General features: G+C 42.4%; 1 protein-coding gene across 1 annotated transcript; it reads left to right on the top strand.

The window, feature by feature from the left end:
- Positions 1-3,098: 3,098 nt before the first annotated feature.
- On the top strand, positions 3,099-20,377 carry GRXCR2 (glutaredoxin and cysteine rich domain containing 2). The gene is given in 4 exon segments (XM_043464469.1): positions 3,099-3,168; positions 3,171-3,433; positions 10,039-10,260; positions 20,195-20,377. Coding segments are annotated over 4 exon segments (738 nt in total).
- The last annotated feature ends 593 nt before the right edge of the window (positions 20,378-20,970 follow it).

The raw sequence follows: 20,970 nt of genomic DNA on the forward strand, positions 1-20,970 counted from the left end.
CCAAGGCCTCTGCAGTCATGTATCTTTTGCCATTATGAAGGCATATCTTTCTTCCTTTCTCTCCTATTTTTCAGAGATTGATTGATGAGTTTATTCTGGCTGTGGTGGGTCTTCGTTGCTGTGCGTGCGCTTTCTCTAGCTGCGGCGAGCAGGGGCAGCTCTGTGTTGCAGTGTGTGGGCTTCCCGTTGCAGTGGCTTCTCCTTGTTGTGGAGCGTGAGCTCCAGGAGCATGGTCTTCAGTACTGCAGCCCCCGGGCTCAGCAGCTGTGGCGCGAGGGGTTGGCTGCTCCCCGGCATGTGGGATCTTCTAGGATTAGGGATCGAACCAGTGTCCTGTGCATTGCAAGGCAGATTCTTAACCACTGGACCACCAGGGAAGCCTTTTTTCTTATTTTAAAATCTTGTTTCTCCCTCTCTGCCTGTTGGTATATGTGTGTTGATGTGTGCATGTTTAATCTATTACTTGCATTGATTACACAAAGACCTTATAACTGGGAACCCCCACCTTAGTAGATATGTAGATGTTTTTCTGATAATGTTTTGGTGTTACCTCTGCAAAATATGCTCAGCTCCTGTTCCCAAAGTTTTGTTTATTTGATTTCTCTCAGCTGGAAGTCATCCTAATTACTGAGTTCTATTAAATACCAGGAAAGAGAAAGTCGCTCAGTCGTGTCCGACTCTTGGAGACCCCATGGACTCTACAGCCCATGGAATTCTCCTGGCCAGAATACTGGAGTGGATAACCTTTCTCTTCTCCAAGGGATCTTCCCAACCCAGGGATCAAACCCAGGTCTCCCACACTGCAGGCAGATTGTTTACCAACTGAGCCACAAGGGAAGCTCAGGCACTTTGATAAAAAGAAGGGATAGAGGAATGGTCAGGAGAAGGCACTGGCACCCCACTCCAGTACTCTTGCCTGGAAAATCCCATGGATGGAGGAGCCTGGTAGGCTGTGGTCCATGGGGTTGCTAAGAGTCAGATACGACTGAGTGACTTAACTTTCACGTTTCAATTTCATGCATTGGAGAAGGAAATGGCAACCCACTCCAGTGATCTTGCCTGGAGGATCCTAGGGACGGGGGAGCCTAGTGGGCTGCCATCTATAGGGTCACACAGAGTCAGACACGACTGAAGTGACTTAGCAGCAGTATCAGAGTAATGGTCAACATAGCTTGTGACTCTGAGTGTTCACAGTTTGGTGGAGGGGAACACAGGAGTGGAGAGAGAAAACAAGTAGTTGTTAAAGGTGGTTGGTCCAAAGGCCCTGGTCTCCTCCCCGGGGCAGATGGAAAGGCTTCCCAGGAGCTATGACATTTGAGGTGTGACTTGAAGGATGAATGAAAGTTTGACATCCTAATCAGGAAATAGAGTTTGTACTGAATAGGAGACAGAAATCCATGGTTTTGAGAAATAACTGAGCTGACAGTATGCCTGGAACACCAATTCCAGGTGGCTCCTATAAGAGAGACAAGGGTCAGTCTAGAGGGGAAGGCAGGGTTTGGTTTTGAGGAACTTTGTCTGCTGCATGAAGAGTTAGGACTTTTCAGATTTGTGTTTTGGAAGCATCACTCAGGCATCTGTATGGTTGGACTTGAGGGTGGTGGCGAGGTCACCAGGAAGCTGCCACAGTTCTGAAAACAGAAGTGACAAGGGCTTGACCTTGGGCTGGATGGGTGGGGGTGGATGGAAGAAGGTAGTGGCGACAGAATCCATGGGAATGGCTGCAAGGGTAGAAGAGAAGTCTGTCTGGGCAACTAAGTCAATGATGATGTCATTAGCAAGGAGAGAGAAAGCCTTAACCTCCACTATGTCAACTCTTCAAATCCAACTTGTTTTTTTATGCCTAATCCAAGGGCCCTTTCTTTACAAGCCTTCTTGCATCCTTGTCTCCTGATGGGCCGCTGTCTTCCCAGAATAGTTCTGGTAGTCAGCAGTGGACAGTTTGCTCCCTAAGTAGGAGGCTGTTATTTCCTATGTGTTAAGTCTGTTTCCTAAACTAGATTGTAGGACTGTCATTCTCAAGCCCCATGTCATGTGCTTGTCTGATATTCATCCCAGCAACTTTCTCAGTGTCGGCCATTTGCTAGTGCTGTCTGGAATCGGCAAAGGGGCCTATGCTATGATTGCAAACGAAATCGTAAATAAGCAGTAGGTATAAAGTGGGACTTCCCTGGTGACTAAAATTCGGCACTCCCACTGCAGGGGACCCAGGTTCCATCCCTGGTCAGGGAATTAGATCCCACATACTGCAGCTAAAGATCCTGTGTACCACAATGAAGATTAAAGATCCTGTATGCTGCAACTAAGACCTGGTGCAGGCTAAATAAATAAATAGTTTAAAAATAAAATAGAAAGTAAATGTGTGTTGGTTAATATAGGAGTAGAAAGCTCAGATGAACCTGTGACTTCCTTGTCTAGGGCTCCATGAGACATGATTTGAAAACTTTCAACTTGGTGGATTGATCATGGGTTTTGGAATTACTTAAGAACTGAGTTTGAATCCCCGATCCATCACTTACTTGCTGGAATAGAGTAAACAAATGAAGAAGCTGCTCCGAGCCTGGCTTTCCCTTCTATAAAACACAGATAATGACACTTTCATTGCAGATTTATTGTGAGGCCACAGTAAGATAACGCATTTAAAATCTCTGGCACCTCTTAAATGCTAACTAAGTCATAGTTATCATCACTTCCCTGGTGACTCAGACAGTAAAGCGTCTTGGTTGTTGGTAAGAATAACAAGACCCTTGCTAACTGATCCCTACTGAATTGGTTAATTGTTAGTCTATGTAAACCTACTCATGCTCACGTTAAGAAAAGCTGAGGTTGGGGTGAAGTTATGGGTGAGCTTGGGATTCAGAGGGCACCCAGCCTTGTCTTATGCTCCATCTGCTCCATAAGCCTGCAATCACCTGCCTTTGCATGGAGGCCCATCAATATTTAATGTGTGGGTGTCAATTGCTGTAAACCGAGCATGCCTCAGCACCAACTTGAATTAATTATATGCAAGAGGAGTGAAAATAAAATGCCTTTTTCTCAGAGCCCCAAGTTTCACTGCTACCCTGAAGCCTGGAAACCACAGGGTGAAATTTCTGCTGATGGAGGACCCCGAGAAGAAGCTGACTCAGAAGAGTGACGGCAAACCCCGGAAAGTCCGATTTAAAATCTCGTCTCCTACAGCGGCCGTGTGTTGAAGCAAGTCTTTGAAGATGGGCAGGAATTAGAGTCACCAAAGGAGGAATACCCTCACAGTTTCCTCCAAGAGTCCCTTGAACCAATGGATGGTGTTTACGGATCTGGGGAAGTCCCGAAGCCCCAACCGTGCTCTCCCAAGCTGACTGCTCAGAGGATCAGTGTGTTTCGAGAGGGTAGTGCCTACACTTTGGCAGGCAGCCAGCCTTTCTTCAATGATTACAAGGCAAATGACCATAAGGTTGGTATTGCCCCTGATGTGTAAGCTTTAAGGACTAAAACGTTAGAGAAACACCTAAATGTTTCAGTTTGTATCTTGCTTGTGCTTGGGTACCAACCAGAGCTTTTGTTGTTGTTTAGCCACTTAGTCATATCTGATTCTTTTGCGACTCCATGGATTGTAACCCGCCAGGCTCCTCTGTCCATGGAATTCTCCAGGCAAGAATACTGGAGTGGGTTGCTATGCCCTCCTCCAGGGGATCTTCCCGACAGAGGGGTGGAACGCGCGTCTTCTGTACATCTCTTGCATTGCAGGCAGATTCTTTACTGCTGAACCACCAGGGAAGCCCAATCAGCTATAGGTGCACCAAATGCCAAGCCACTATCAGAATAATATTTCTGGGACAAAAATAACATTCTTGTTGACTACTTGTTGGAAAGTGCAAAAAGCGTAGCTGATATTCAACTTCCATCCAGGGTAACAAATTGTAATTGGGTGTTCAGCTGGGATGTCTTGGTAAGTAAATGAAATAGAGATATAGCGGCTTTCAGGTTGCCAGACTGCTGTTTTAGAAAATTATGCTGTAAGGGGTTGTTCTTTTTCCTGGAAGAGTTAAGTGTTTGAAGGTGCTCACTTTACTCCAGCCGATTATTTAACTTATGGTTTATCCATATCTTGCTTTGTTTCTTACCTGCCTCCTGCTGCCTGCTTTTAAAAAATGCTTGTTTGTTTATTTCTTTTGCCTTTCCGTTGCTTGTTAGCAGGAATCCTGGGTAGGTGGAACCCTGGGAAGAAATGGCGAAAAGCAGGTCAGCCAGAGGAAATGTTACATGTGGAAGACATTTGAGCTAATAGTTAGATAGAAGCATGTATTTTATCTCTGAATTTCAGTTATTTTCTCCAGTACCAAAGATCATCAAAAGCCCATACATGATTTTCTTTGAAGCTAGAAGAGCCTGGAACATATTCACTGATTTCCACAAACTAATAGGAGGTGTGCATGTTTTCTGCTTGCAGGAGGACTCTGAATGCCTTGAAAAAAAAAAGCTTAAGTGCAATTATATAATGTACCAGGTTATTAATGAATAGCACACCAGGATATGTTTTCATCTTTAAAGCGTAAAATTCAGGTCATTACTCTCTAATCATTTATATTGTTCTTTTCCTAAGGGAACAGGTTATATAGCGATAGCAGAGAAATGTACTGGCCTTGTTGGCATTAGTAAAAGTTTAATTATGAGCATGTCCACATTTATCAAAGATAATACCAAGTTTCTTATTGATATTCAAGGGGGCTGGAATGAACAATTCCTTTTGTTAGTGGAGTGACTTCTGCGTTAAAGGCACTTCTGCATTAAAATCACGTTCTACCTCATTGGGTCTTCTCCACAACCTTGAGGAGAAAGGTTGTGAAAAATGTAGAGTCGTTTCCATTTTACGAATGACGAAAATTGAGTTCCAGGTTGTAAGGGACTCACCAATATTACAGAGTTAGAATAAGACTTTAGGTCTTCTAATTCCCTATGTTCTTGGCCCTATGGAATGTTCTTTTTAAGAGAATAAGACCATTAATAATAGTGATGATAATAATTATAATAGTAACCATTTTTCAAGTGATTTTTATGTCCTGGGTACTTGGTTATGTCTTGTACTTACAGTACCTCTTTTTAACCAGCTTTAGAATTTATAAAGTCATAGTTTATGCAAACCTTGCACAAGTCCATGGTTTATAGTATTGGACTGCTTGACCTTCATCAGTCATGTGTCACACTTGGCATGTATGTAAAGGTATGGTTAGGCATGGACTTAATAAAACCAGATACCTGAGTCTTACTGGCAGCACTGTACAGTGGTTTTAAACACAGTACTCTCTAGACCAGTTTCAGGGTTTGATTTCTGCCTGTTCTGGTTATCCTTGATTTCTTTGTGGCATGAACAAATGCCACATCCAGCTGCTAGCCAGTCTCTGGGTGTGAGAGAGGTCAGGTTGGATTCTTGCAGCTCCACCCACTGAAATAGGTTGTCAATGCAGTGCTTGGGGAAAATAAGGAAATTAGAGCTGGGAAGTCATGATTTTTCAATAGTGAATCCAACTGTGAAATAACCCTTAGTAAATATTGGCTTTGCAGCAACATTGGGTAGCAGTTAAGCACAGCAATTAAAAAGAAGGGCTCTGAACTTGAACAGATATTTATATACCAGTGCTCATAGCAGCCCAATTGCCCACAGGTGGAAGCAAATATCAATCAATAGATGAATGAACAAACAAAACGTGGTATATACATACAATAGAATATTATTCAGCTTTAAAAGGAAGGACATTTTAATACATGCTACAACATGGATGGATCTTAAAGACATTATGCTAAGTGAAGTAAACTGGTCATAAAAAGATAATTGTATGATTCCACTTGTATGAGGTACTAGCACTGTCAAATTTGTAAGACAGAAAGGAGAATGGTGCCTGCCATGGGCTAGGGAGGGCAGAAGGTGGAGTTTAAAGAGTACAGGGTTTCAGTTTGGAAATGAGAAAAAGTTCTGGACATGGGTGGTGGAGATGGCTGCACAACAATATAAAAGTGTTGATGCCTTACATGGGTTGTACCTTACAAAAGGTTAAAGTGGTATGTTTTATGTTATGTGTATTTTATCATAATAAAATAATAATCATAAAAAGCAAGGCTCTGATGTCAGTTAAACCTGGACTTGATGTCCGTCCAGCCCACTTACTCTGAGAGCTTGGGCAAGCCACTTAACCTTATGATAATAAAAGTACATGCTTGCAAAGATTGTTGTGATGATTAAAAATATAAAAGACATGAAAGTACTCAGCACTGTGCCTGGCACACATTTTTATGTTCAGTACGTGTTACCTACCACTGTGATAATGACCAGGTTCTTATTAAGGAAATATTGAGGCTTTTAAAATTTAATGTGATGTATAGAGAAAATCTTACAAACAGATATTTTAAGGATTTGAAACTGACTGAAGTATATGTATGTGTGCATGCTTAGTCATGTCTAACTCTGTGATGCCATGGACTCTAGCCCACCAGGCTCCTCTGTCCATGGGATTTCCCAGGTAAGAGTACTGAAGTGGGTTGTCATTTCCTCCTCCAGGAGATCTTCCTGACCCAGGGATCGAACCTACGTTTCCTGCGACTCCTGCATTGGCAGGTGATTCTTTACCACTGAGCATTTTACCCTAAGTATAAGGGTCATTAAAAAAGATGAAAGGGAGGGACTTCCCTGTGAACCAGGGGCTAAGACTCGCTGCTCCCAATGCAGGGGGCTGGGATTCCATCTCCGGGATTCCATCTCCGGTCAAGGAACTAGATTCTGCATGCTGCAACTAAAGATCTTGCACGCCACAATTAAGACCTAAAGCAGCCAAAAAAGTAGGGGTGGGGGTGGAGCGTGGGGAGGAGGAAGGAAAGTAACACTTATTGAACAAGAACTTTCTGTACTGTTATGCAATTTCATTCTCATAATAATTTTGGGAGGAAGAGTTTAACAAATGGAAAAACAGAAGTTCATGGGGGTTAAATAACTTACAGACTTCACACAGTTGTCAAATAGAATTTGAACTCAGATCTGTCCACCTCCAAAGCACATTGAGTTTCTAGTCCCAACAAGACATGTCTGGATTTAAACACAGAGCAGTGGAAGGTTGCATGCTCCCTGAATGGCAATCCCAGTCCCATTTTTTTTTGACATAAAAGTATTTATGAATACTTAATCTTATATAAGTTGCCATTCCAGGATTATGGAATAAAACAAAAATGTCCTGGCTCCATCCTGGCCCTCTATAATGTAAGAGTGTGTGTTCCTCACAGGCGCTTGAGTGTAACTGGATAATGTGAACTTTAGTTACACCCAGAGAGTTTCTTTAGATGCAAAGAACTTGGCTGTCAGGGTAACTGAAACTTAAACATGCCTTAAAGGTGATTTGGGATCCTCCATCTTGGGAGTATATTAAAAATAAATTTACTATCCTGGGTGTCTCAGATGTTGTCCAGCTGAGAGACAGGAGGTTGGGCCAGATGAGTGAAGTTTGTTTTTTTTTCATATGTTAAGACCTTTGGAAAACCAGCCTTTTGTACAAAAAAAGCTTCCGAGTAACTGAACCTCTTCGGCTATTACTGGAAATAGAAATGGAACCTTCCAAAGGTACCACCATCTTTATCTTCTGATGCTCAGAAACTGATAGTCCAGAGTGTGAAACAGGAACCCAGCCTGCATCAAACAATAGGAAATGGAAGCTGCCACATGATCCCTTGACAAGAGGGAGAGGATACAGGGCCAGGTAGGAAGCTTGTGGCTTCATTAATAATTATTGAAAACTCTGTGGGTGTTTCAAGGAAGGGGACCTGAAGATTGAAGTCCTGCTCAAGCCAGGTTGTGACTGAATTCATGAGGGCTAAATAGGAGACTGCTTAACTGTGGCATCTAAACAGATTTGGTTTGTAAAGTTCTGTAAAGGCAGGGCAAAACATTTCATGCTGGGGAACGTAGCTATGTAGCATGATTAATACTAACTGCAGTAAAAAACACTCATCATTTGCATAGTATCTTCAGCTTTTGCACACTCTGTTTAACATATTTTTCATTGCGCCCTCACCCTTAGACGTTGATATAATTAGCCTCAGGGGTGAGAATTAAAACATTTAACCACAGGAACATTGAGGTCAGCACAGAAGTCAGGAGAGTGTTGGGGCAGGGTCCTGATACCTGGGATCCTGAGCATTAATGTCTACACCACTGGGTTTAGGGGTGTGAGAGGCTCCGTCAGGAAAGGAGTTTGAGAAATAGGAAGGTGCTCAGGAGTCTCAGGACAGCGCCTGATTATCAGCTAGTAAGGAAATACTTGTATGTTTTAGTCACACTTTGTTTGTGGTGGTGCCCACCATTTGGCTGTCAGCCCATTTGCATGGGAACATTGAGGTCCTGAGAGACCAAATGGCTCTCCTGTATCTCACGATTGGCGGACAGTGGGATTGGGATACAGTGTTGTATCCCCTCTAAGCTATCTGTGAAGAAGTATGTGTTCTTAGTTAACTGATGTCTAAACACTTCCTGCCTGGACTCCTCTACTGCCCTGTAAAATTGTCCAAGTTGTTTCTCAGCAAATGATGAAGTAACACATGATAAATCTATACAAGGGAGCATAAGCTATTAATAATGATGCTGCAGGCTTCCCGGGTGGTGCAGTTGATAAAGAATGCTCCTGCCAATGTAGGAGGTGCAAGAGATGCAGGTTCAATCCCTGGGTCAGGAATATTCTGTGGAGAGGAAAATGGCAACCCACTCCAGTATTCTTGCCTGAGAAATCCCATGGACAGAGGAGCCTGGTGGGCTACAGTCCATGGGATCGCAGAGAATTGGATATGACTGAGCACGTACACACAGTATTTTTATTGACATAAAAATGTTTATCATATATGATTAATGTATACACACACAACATATATATGGATAATCTTACTTGGTTGAGGGGATGTTTGTGAATAGTATAGTGTAGGTACTAAGAATATGGACCTTAGAGTGAGACAGACTTGAGTTTAAATTCCAGCCACAAACCCTGAATAACTCTGCAACTTTGGAAAGCTCGTAACCTCACTAAGCCTCAGTCTCTTCTTCCATTAAATGTATAGAAATTGTTGCATCAACATCATAGGGATGTTTGGGAGGGAAGTGAGGTGATGTTTGTAAAATGCTTAGCATGATGCCTGATGTTCAATAAATGCTATCCACTATAGTAATAGTAGATTCAATAAATTGTATCTACTATTATTACTTATAGGACTTCCCAGGTGGCTCAGACAGTAAAGAATCTGTTCGCAGTGTGGGAGACCCAGTTTCAATCCCTTGTCGGGAAGATCTGTTGGAGAAGGGAATGGCAAGCCACTCCAATATTCTTGCCTGGAGAATTTCATGGACAGAGGAGCCTGGCGGGCTACAATCCATGGGATTGCAAAGAGTCAGACATGACTGAGTGGCTAACACACACATTATTACTTATGCATAAAAATTTGGAGAGATTTATTTATTTAAAAAATTCAATGTATTGATTTCTCACAATCAAATACTGCCAGCTAGCATTACTTCCACTCATGTGTCATTAAAAACAAAAGGATATTTCCTTGGTATTTTCAAATGGTGTATTATACAATAAACAAAAAAAATTAGAACTTAAAATGTATCCCTAATTAATTATATAAACTGGTAAATTTTTAAAGAAGCATAACTAATAATTTGGTTTCTGAGAGATTTATTTTTTAAAAGCATTCCTATATATGCATAAATCTCTCACTCTGCCCAGCCCTGCACCAGCTCCCATGGTATGTAGTAGGAATAGAAGCTCAGGACCTTGTCCTGCAGAGCCCTACATTGTAGTCATGTGATTAGTTCAGCTTTGATTGGTTACCATCAACAAGAAATAAGAAGCTGGCGATCAGGGTTTTCAGACAGAACAGAGAATCTAGGGAATGAATTGTAGTTTGGGGTTGTGATGGGACCCCAAGTGCTGAATGGATGGTGTATCTCTTTCCTGGGATGTTGAAGGGGTTCTTCAGCCCTGTATTTGGTGACTGGGGCATCACCAAACTCATTCTTCATGTCTCTAGTCCCCACCTATTATAGATTTTGGAAAGATAATCATCTACACGAATAACCTGAAAATCATTCGAACTCCAATGGACAAGAGAGATTTCATGAGGAAAATGCTCCAAAAGGAAGAGGAGGCCGAGGAAGAGTCTCTGATGAGCAAAGAAGAAATCTATGCACACCAGAACCATGGTCCTTTGCCAGAGACGGAAGGCACCTTCCCCCATAACCAGTACCCACAGGTGTGTCTCCACAGTCCACTGCTCTGTGCAGGGCTGGCCCTATAGCCCTGGTCTCCAAATTGTTTTGATTGTGTACTCTTTAATGTATGGTTGAATATGAATACCTAAGATGTCTAAATGTTAATAATATTGGGGAATTTTGACTTTCTTTTATTTTAGTGTTTTATCATATTTTATTGTTAGCAATAATAGTTACAAGTCCATATTGCAAATACAATTTGAATTATTTTGAATGATTTCTTTAAAGATCTGATTAGGTTTATATTGTTTTCACTTTGCACTGTAGCTTAGGACAGCCTGTTCTAGACATGGAAGAAAAAATTACCTCTGTCCTTTTCTTATGGGTTTGCTTGTGCTTCTTTTATTGGTTAATACTCAACCCACAGTTTCCCTGAAGAAATCTAACAAAGCTACTTGTCTTTAGATTTCATGGAGATTCAGTTCAGTTCAGTTGCTGAGTTGTGTCCGACTCTTTGTGACCCCATGGACTGCAGCACACCAGGCTTCCCTGTCCATCACCAACTCCCGGAGTTTGCTCAGACTCACGTCCATCGAGTCGGAGATGCCATCCAACCATCTCATCCTCTGTCGTCCCCATTCTCCTCCTGCCTTCAATCCTTCACAGCATCAGGGTTTTTCCCAAGGAGTCAGTTCTTTGCATCAGGTGGCCAAAGTATTGGAGTTTCAGCTTCAGCATCAGTCCTTCCAATGAATAATCAGGACTGATTTCCTTTAGGATTGACTGGTATGGTCTCCTTGCAGTCCAAGGGACTCTCAAGAGTCTTCTCCAACACCACAGTTCAAAAGCATCAATTCTTCAGTGCTCAGCTTTCTTTATAGTCCAATTCTCACATTCATACCTGACTACTGGAAAAACCATAGCTTTGACTAGGCAGACCTTTGTTGGCAAAGTAATGTTTCTGCTTTATAATATGCTGTCTAGGTTGGTCATAGCTTTTCTTCCAAGGAGCAAGCATCTTTTAATTTCATGGCTGAAGTCACCATCTGCACTGATTTTGGAGCCCAAGAAGATAAAGTCTCTCATTGTTTCCCCATCTATTTGCCATGAAGTGATGGGACCGGATGCCATGATCTTAGTTTTTTGAATGTTGAGTTTTAAGCCAACTTTTTCACTCTCCTCTTTCACTTTCATCAAAGGGCTCTTTAGTTTCTCTTCGCTTTCTGCCATAAGGGTGGTGTCATTTGCATATCTGAGGTGATTGATATTTCTCCCAGCAATCTTGATTCCAGCTTGTGCTTCCTCCAGCCCAGTGTTTCTCATGATGTACTCTGCATATAAGTTAAATAAGCAGGCTGGTAATATACAGCCTTGACATACTCCTTTCCCAATTTGGAACTGGTTCATTGTTTCATGAATTTCATAACTGTTGCTTCTTGACCTGCATACAGATTTCTCAGGAGGTAGGTTAGGTGCTCTGGTATTCCCATCTCTGGAAGAATTTTCCACAATTTATTGTGATCCACATAGTCAAAGGCTTAGGTATAGTCAATAAAGCAGAAGTAGATGTTTTTCTGGAAGTCTCTTGCTTTTTTGATAATCCAGTGGATGTTGGCAATTTGATTTCTGATTCCTCTGCCTTTTCTAAATCCAACTTGAACATCTGGAAGTTCACAGTTCATGTGCTATTGAAGCCTGGCATGGAGAATTTTGAGCATTATTTTAGTAGCATGAAATGAGTGCAATTTTGCAGTAGTTTGAACATTCTTTGGCATTGCCTTTCTTTGGGATTGGAATGAAAACTGACCTTTTCCAGTCCTGTGGCCACTAATGTGGCCACTGTTTTCCAAATTTGCTGGCATATTGAGTGCAGCACTTTCACAGCATCATCTTTTAGGATTTGAAATAGCTCAACTGGAATTCCATCACCTCCACTAGCTTTGTTCGTAGTGATGCTTCCTAAACCCACTTGACTTCGCATTCCAGGATGTCTGGCTCTAGGTGAGTGATCACACAATTGTGATTATCTGGGCCATGAAGATCTTTTTTGTACAGTTCTTCTGTGTATTCTTGCCACCTCTGCTTAATAGCTTCTGCTTCTGTTAGGTCCATACCATTTCTGTCCTTTAATATGCCCATCTTTGCATGAAATATTCCTTTGGTATCTCTAATTTTCTTGAAGAGATCTCTAGTCTTTCCCATTCTATTGTTTTCCTCTATTTCTTTGCATAGATCACTGAAAAAAGTTTTCTTATCTCTCCTTGCTATTCTTTGGAACTCTGCGTTCAAATGGGTATGTCTTTCCTTTTCTCCTTTGCCTTTAGCTTCTCTTCTTTTCTCAGCTATTTGTAAGGCCTCCTCAGATAACCATTCTGCCTTTTTGCATTTCTTTTTCTTGGGGATGGATAGTCTTGATCACTGCCTCCTGTACAAAAATCATGAACCTGTATCCACAGTTCTTCAGGTACCCTGCCATGGAGATTAGTTTAATCTATCAATAGCATCTGTAAGTCCATTAGACCAGATGTTCGTGAACCACAACATGTTATAACATGCTGAAAGTGAGTGAAAGAGCAGGGTTGTCATTGTCACTTTATGTAAAGTGAGAGAACTCTACATTATGCATGCAACAGGGTCTCTTGGGTGCTACCTTTGTTAAGTTAAACCCAACCTAGTGAAGGTGCCGATGTCACCTTGTTTGTTAAAGGTGGATGTCACATTTTCTTCTGAAAATATTATTAAAGCTTCTTACATTCTTTTCAAAAGGGAAGATAAAAATAGTTTAAAGGTGACACCTTTCAAAGGTGTGCACTCCTTAGAAGCCATTGCTTAGACATGCTCAGACGAGCAGGAAGGTGATGACATTCAGGAGTTCACAGTGTGAAGTTGAGAGTGGGAAAAGCAATTTTGGTGAATGTAAGCAAAGAGCACAAAAGCTTATAAAACAGCGGAAATGAATTTTCCCTCTTTAGAGTCCATCTCTTGGAACATGAAGCTGAACCTCCTATGGGTTAGCATGACAAAATGGGCCAGGGGCTTCCTCACGCTTGAGTGATGTTCCCACCCTGGGAGGGTTTAGGGGACAGAAAGGAGAAGGCCATGCCCAGATTCCAGTTCTGCTTACAACCATTCCTGTCTCTTTCAGACCTGACCTCATACTTGACAAGATATATTTGAAATGCAAATCTGATTATGTGGCCCCCTTCCTCATCCTTTCCCTCCACCCAAAACTTTCAGTGGCCACTCATCACTTGGGATAAAGCTGGAACTCCTCACTAATTCTAGAAAACACTGTGGACTTGCCTTCTTCAGCCTCATGACTTAAACAGATCTCTACTCATTTTCTCTGCCCCAGACCCACTGCCCATCTGCTTACCCCTCAGAAGCTCTTTGTTCTTTCCTACCAGAGCCTACTTCCTTGTTCCTAGAATATTCTCTGGACTCCCTACCTCCTTGCCCACAGCCCCTTGAGATCTCGGTGGAGGCATCACTTCCTCAGAGAGACTTCTCCTGACTTCTGTGAGGATAAAAATCCACAAGGATGGTCTCCTCAAGTCCCTGAGCTCCCCGCCCCCACATTTGTAATCTTACATTTATTTGTGCAATTGTTTGGTTAATGCTTGCTCTTACTCACTAGGATTTGGTTTCTGTGAGGGCAGGGAGAATGCTTATGTTGGGTGTGACATAGTAGTTCCAATGCCAAAAAAAAAAAAAAAAAAAAAAAAAGATCCTGGCATCTAATTAGGTGCTCAGTAAATAGTAGGTAAATATTTTTGGAAGTTGGAACCAAGTGCCAAATGATAAGAAATAGTCTTCCTTCTCTTGTCTTCTCTATAGTACTATTCAGAACCTAGCCTAGTAGAAAGGCAGACAGCTAAACTTTGTGATACTAAGCATCACCATCCCACTTTGAAATTCATTAATTCTATTCTTTTTCCACACCATATTGTAACTTGTAAGAGCATGTATTTTCAGAGGAGGACCAGAAATGCAGGTCACACTGCAGGGCTGAATGAAAAAGCAACAGGCCTGCCATGACAATTACCTTTAAATTCAATCTGGAGAGAACTATGTATTTTTTTTTTTTTTTTTACTCTAATGCCATAAACTAGGACAGAGATATGTAGCAAAAAGTTCCCATGAAAGGTTGCACTTCATTTGCCTGTCCTCTAAGCTCTGTTTTAAATTGTTATTTGTTTGCCCCATCTCTCATGCAGTAAATGCCCAGACAACTTCTATTCTAAAACACAGGGTCAGAGAACATCAAGGAGCCCATTCTGACCAAGAGACTCTTTGTTGTATTATATGGAACAGGGAGACAGTAGGGTCTTCCTTGATGAAAGAGCGGGGCCAGGCTAAAAGCCAGGCTAAACTTGAACCTCTATATTAACTACAAAAGGAAAGGAGAGGAATAATTGAATTGAGCCACAGGGAAAAGTAGAAGAGGAAAAATCTTGCCTTGTAATCAGTGGGTTTGAACCATAAGTCATCTGGGCTTCTTTATGCTTCATGTGATCTTACCTTTGAAACAAAATGATAATATTAATAGCTGCCATTTTAATACAAAATTTTAAAATAATTTTTAAAATCTATTTATTTATTTTTGACCGTTCTGTGTCTTCATTGCTTTCTGTGGGCTTTAGCTGAGACAAGCAGGGGCTACTCTTCCCTGCGATGCTCAAACTTCTCATTGCAGTGGCTTCTCGTCGCAGAGCACAGGCTCTAGGCACACAGGCTTCAGTAGTTGCAGCTCTCAGGCTCTAGAGTGCAGGCCCAGTGGTTATGGCTCACGGGCTCTAAAGCTCAGGCTCGGTAGTTGTGGCAAACGGGATCACTTGCTCTGTAGCACGTGGAATATTCCTAGACCAGGAATTGAACCTGTGCCCCCTTGCACTGTTAGGTAGATTCTTATCCACTGCATCACCAGGGAAGTCCTGACATTTTTTGAGGGTTCATGTTAGCCAGGTATCATGCCCATGCAATAGTCCATTTCATTCTCGTAAGGACTCTGTTTGGTAGCTATTATCGGTAGTCTCATTCTGCTGCTGGGGAAATAAGGGCTCAGAAAAATTAAGTAACTTGCCAGAGGTCACCAGAGTCAGTAGTCAAACTCAGGTCCATCTGGTCTTAATCACTCTGCTCATCAACCCCCAGATTGGCTCTGATTCCCATCTTAAAGGCTGAGTCTCTGATGAAAGCCCTTTTCTTGGTCATGGAGCTGGTGAGAGATGGTGTGGGCAGGTTTGTGGGTTCTAGACCCTAAGCTCTGCTGTGCAGCTATGCTCCATGTTCTTTTACTAAATATTTTCTGTGGAGAGTTTTTTAAAATATCAAGAATGGTAGATGCTATCATGCATGTCTAGTATAGAGCAGAGGCTGAATAAATACCTGTTGAATTAACTGAATAATTAAAAAGGATATGGAGAGGAAACAGTTGGAAAAAGTGTGGTAACTAGGCTAAGAGTGGAAACTCCAGTGAAACCTCTAGCAATGCGTCATATAACCAGTGACATAAGATGAGATTTGACTGAGATTTGTTCTTGTTCTTTATGACTTGCTCACCAAGTCATTTAGTTAATCTTTTACCCTGGCATTCTATCCAAATGAATTTTTGGATCGCCTGTATAGCATTATGGTAGGATTTTACTGTATTTTCTTTGACAACATTGACTTATATCTTTAAAATCTCGCTGAGATCATAGGACTTCCTTGGCAGTCCAGTGGTTAAGGTTCAGGGGACATGGGTTTGATCCCTGCTCAGGGAACTAAGATTCTGCATGCTGCTCAGCACAGCCAAAAAAAAAAAAACTCAGTGGAATCAAGTGCAAAACAAACATATGATGGATTTGGCAGAAAAAGAATGGAGCATGGCAATTTAATTTTGGCAGATATATTTATAAGACCCTGATATATATATAAGGACCCTGATGCTGGGAAATGTTGAGGGCATGAAGAGAAGGGAGTAACAGAGGGTGAGATGGGTGGATGGTATCACCAACTCAATGGACTTGAGTTTGAGCAAACTTCAGGAGATAGTGAAAGACAGAGGAGCCTGGTATAGTGCAGTCCATGGGTCTCAAAGTGTCGGACATGACTTAGTGACTGAACAGCAACAACAAATATTTATTTTGCATACTTTAAGGGAAGAAAACAAATTTCCCCACTGTTACTATATCAAAATATGGCAACAATCAATAAAGTATTATAAAGGGTGCTTGAATATCATTTGGGATTTTTGATAATCACTTCCATTCCCTACATCTAGAATAAATAAAATAAAACTCAATATCTTCTTAGGCATTTTGCAGTGCGATGGGGCAATTTTCAGAACTTAGGCCTCTCTCTTCAGAGTTGATTTTTATTCTAGGGTTACCAAAGAAAGCTGTGCTAGCTGATTGAGTCACCCAGTGGACTTCAGCTCCCTTGTTAGTTCCTGGAACTTAAGAAGAGTAAGGGCTCTTCAGACATTGTTGTTTTGTTTATTCATTTATTTTTTGTACTGTGCCAGGCATTGCGCTGCCTCAGGAAATGATGGAGAAAGGAACTAGCCCGGAGCACTTCCTATCTAGTCAGCAGGAACTTTCAGGGGGATGTGAGACCTACCAGGCTGGGGGCAGTAAAGGAGGGTGGGACTCCTGGTCTGGAAGTGTGAGTGGGCAAGGCTTCCTGGAGGAAGGGCTGCTAAGCCGACATCTGAGAACAGGCAGGAGTTGGCTGGGTTGAGAGTGGGAAAAGGTCCCTCCAGACCAGCTAGAGAGATACCCAAGAATGAGAGCCTGATGAAAGAAGTAATTGAAAATGTACATCAGTTAAGAAGGCTGGGTTTTAACCTGAAGTTGACTTGGTGGGCCGGTGTTCATAACAAGGTTTCTTGGGTGCTTTCTATGTGGTAATCACAGCTGTAAGTAGCTTCATGACATTGGCATCTATGGGGAGAATATCCCACGAGACCAGAGGCAGAGACTCTGCTGAATTCATGCCAGAATTGATAGGCATCTGGATTAGGATTGTGGTTATGGAAAAGGGGAAATGGGATGGATTTGACAGATGTTCAAAAGATGAAATAGGCAGGAATTGGTGCTGAATTCACCTAGTATTGATCTGGTATTGCCCCTTATTTCTTAGAAGGCTCATGGTCTGTGCATGGTCATGGCATGGAAGAGCAAAAATTGCAAATTTCCTTGAGCTGTCTTAGGGGAAGAGCATGACCGTAGCCAAGGGAACAGTCTGGTGTCCCTAGGAGGAGGGGAGTCAAGGCCTACAGATTTACTGGCAAGTTTTAGAAACAACTGACTTAAATGGAGAACCTATCCTATGCCAGATAATATACTATAGCATTTACGTAGCCTCATTTAATATTCCAGCTACTCAGAGAAGTAAGCAATACCTGCCGAAATCAGAGGTGGTTGTTGTTCTCTAGCTAAGTCATGTCTGACTCTTTGTGACCCCGTGGACTGCAGCACGCCAGGCTTCCCTGTCCTTTAATATCTCCTGGAGCTTGCTCAAGCTCATGTTCATTGAGTCAGTGATGCTATCTAACCATCTCGTCCTCTGTCGTTCCCTTCTTCTCATGCCCTCAATTTTTCCCAGCATCAGAGTCTTTTCCAATGAGTTGGCTTTTTGCATCAGGTGGTCAAAGTATTGGAGCTTCAGCATCAGTCTTTCCAATGAATATTCAGGATTGATTTCCTTTAGGATTTATTGGTTTGATCTCCTTGCTGTCCAAGGGACTCTTAAGAGTCTTCTCCAGCACTGCAGTTCAAAAACTCAGCCTTCTTTATGATCCAACTCTCACATTCATATATGACTACTGGAAAAACCATAGTTTTGACTAGATGGACCTTTTTTGGCAAAGTGATGTCTCTGCTTTTTTAACATGCTGCCTAGGTTTTTGTCATAGCTTTTCTTCCAAGGAGCAAGTGTCTTTTAATTTCATGGCTGCATTCACCATCCGCAGTGATTTTGGACCCCAAGAAAATAAAATATGTCACTGTTTCCATTGCTTCCCCATCTATTTGCCATGAAGTGATGAGGCCAGGTGCCATGATCTTAGTTTTTTGAATGCTGAGTTTCAAGCCAGCTTTTTCACTTCCTCTTTCACCATGGACGGAGGAGCCTGGTGGGCTACGGTCCACGGGATCGCAAAGAGTTGGATACGACTGAGTGACTTCACTTTCACCCTCATCAAGAGGCTCTTTAGTTCCTCTTCACTTTTTGCCTTTACAGTGGTATCTTCTGCATGTCTGAGGTGTTGATATTTCTCCTGGCAATCCCGATTCCAGCTTGTGATTCATCCAGCCCAGCATTTTACATGATGTATTCTGCATATAAATTAAACAAGCAGGGTGACAATATATAGCCTTGGCCTACTCCTTTCCCAGTTTTGAACCAGTTCATTGTTCCATGTCTGGTTCTAACTGTTGTTTCTTGACCTGTATACAGATTTCTCAGGAGGCAGGTAAGGTTGTATGTATACCATCTCTTTAAGAATTTTCCACAGTTTGTTGTGATTCACACAGTCAAAGGTTTAGTGTAGTCAATGAAGCAGAAGTAGATGGTTTTCTGGAATTCCCTTGCTTTTCTATGATCCAACAGATGTTGGCAATTTGATCTCCGGTTCCTCTGCCTTTTCTAAGTCCAGCTTGTACACCTAGAAGTTCTCAGTTCACATACTGTTGAAGCCTAACTTGAAGGATTTTGAGCACTACCTTGCTAGCGTGTGAAATGAGTGCCATTGTACAGTAGTTTGAATATTCTTTGGGACTGCCTTTTTTGGGGATTGGAATGAAAGCTGACCTTTCCTAGTCCTATGGCCACTGCTGAGTTTTCTAAATTTGCTGACATGCAGAGTGCAACACTTTAACAACATCATCTTTTAGGATTTGAAGTAGCTCAGCTGGAATTCCATCACCTTCACTAGCTTTGTTCATAGTAATGTGTCCTAAGGCTCACTAGACTTTACACTCCAGGATGTCTGGCTCTAGGTGAGTGATCACACCATTGTGGTTATCCAGGTCGTTAAGATCTTTTTTGTATAGTTCCTTTGTGTATTCTTGCCACAGATCACAGGTAAAGAAACAGATTTAGGGTGGTTAAGGGAACTGTCCAAGGTGCACAGTTGATGTCAGAGGCAGGCCTCAGCTCCAGGCTGCTGACTTCAGAACAAAGCTCTTTAATCACGGAGACTTGTCATGGTTCTCAAAGAGAATAAAGATAAAGTACTGCTGGAATTCAGCTCTAAGCTCTGAAGGATTGCAACATTCACTCATCCATCCACTCAGACACACAGAAAAACCTTGAGCACCTGCTATTGGGTGACTGCGATGAGGGGTAACATATGGAGTCCACAGAGCATGATCTCAAATGCCTGACTCTCTAGGATCCACGCCTGCTTCCTCCTCTTCAAGCTGTGTGCCCACTGGCATACGACTGAGCTTCTCAGGGTCTCTTTTTTCCATCTGTAATATAGGGATGGCACTACTTCCACTATCTCACGGGGGTATTGTGAGGATTGGACGAGTTGTTGATAGAACTCAGAACAGCGCCCAGGGAATTCCCTGTCTGTGCAGTGGTTAGGACGCTGCACCTTTACTGCCGAGAGCCTGGGTTCAGAACAGTGCTTGGCACCTTCTAGGAGTTCTACAGGTGTCCTCTGTTTGGCAATGAGAACAAGAAGTCCTTCCCTTACAGGCACAGACACAACATGTCAGATAGTGACGAGAGATGAAGGTCCAGTTGGGGAATGCACGGCCTGGTGCCTGGGGCTGCAGTCTTAGAGAGGTCTTCTGGGTTAATCTCTGATAAAGTGCTGTGACTGTTCTGTGCCCCTGGCTGGTTCCCCTCACTGGCATTTATGGGAAGCATATTCCTTTAAAACTGACCCAGACTTTGCGGGTTCCCAGGGCTGTGTTGACTTGCGTGTGAACAATGGATTGAAACTGCTGTGGTGATGTAACCCTGACCTGACTCTTGCAGGAAGGAGAGCATCCCGAGGACAACTGTTTCCACTGCCGAGGGTCGGGCAGTGCCACCTGCTCTCTGTGCCACGGCAGCAAGTTTTCGATGCTGGCCAACAGATTTAAGGAGTCCTATCGGGCCCTGCGGTGCCCTGCCTGCAATGAGAATGGCCTGCAGCCTTGCCAGATCTGCAATCAATAGCCTGTGGGTTTCGTAGGTCCACATTGATGGCATCCTCCCTGAAGTGATTTCTGATAAACTGCTCCTCCTCCATCTCCTCCTCCGTCTCCCAGCAAGGAAGCCATCGTGGCTGCAGCACTTCCACCACTGACACAAATCAGTTACTCGATCACATTTTGTGAGGCTGGTAACTTCTCCATGTGGGTCTAAGTGACAGAGGCATTTTTGAATTAGAGTCTGTTTTGCAGCTGTTCTAAAATGATCCTTGTAGAACCATGCACATGTATCTCACTTGACTTAGCTCAGTTTTCTCCTTGCACAAGTGAACAAATAAATGTACAGTTCAGGCAGCAGTTTGAAGTCATTTTCCAGTTGGGAGTTATTTTGCAAAATTATGCAGTGAGAAAGGAATTAAAAAAAAAAAAGGCAGGTTTCTTAGGAACTGAATTCCTGAATTTCTTAGGAACTGAAATGCTTATAATGCATTCCAAATTGGTCAAATTGCATTTTTTAATTAGCAGAAGAGGAAAGGGATGCCCAATGCTGAATGCACTAGCATGTCACTGAAAACAAAATAGGATGTACACAGTTCTTGCTGAAGACAGGCAAGCTGA

Source organism: Cervus canadensis, chromosome 4 (assembly GCF_019320065.1).
Source record: "Cervus canadensis isolate Bull #8, Minnesota chromosome 4, ASM1932006v1, whole genome shotgun sequence".
NCBI classification, from domain to species: Eukaryota; Metazoa; Chordata; class Mammalia; order Artiodactyla; family Cervidae; genus Cervus; species Cervus canadensis.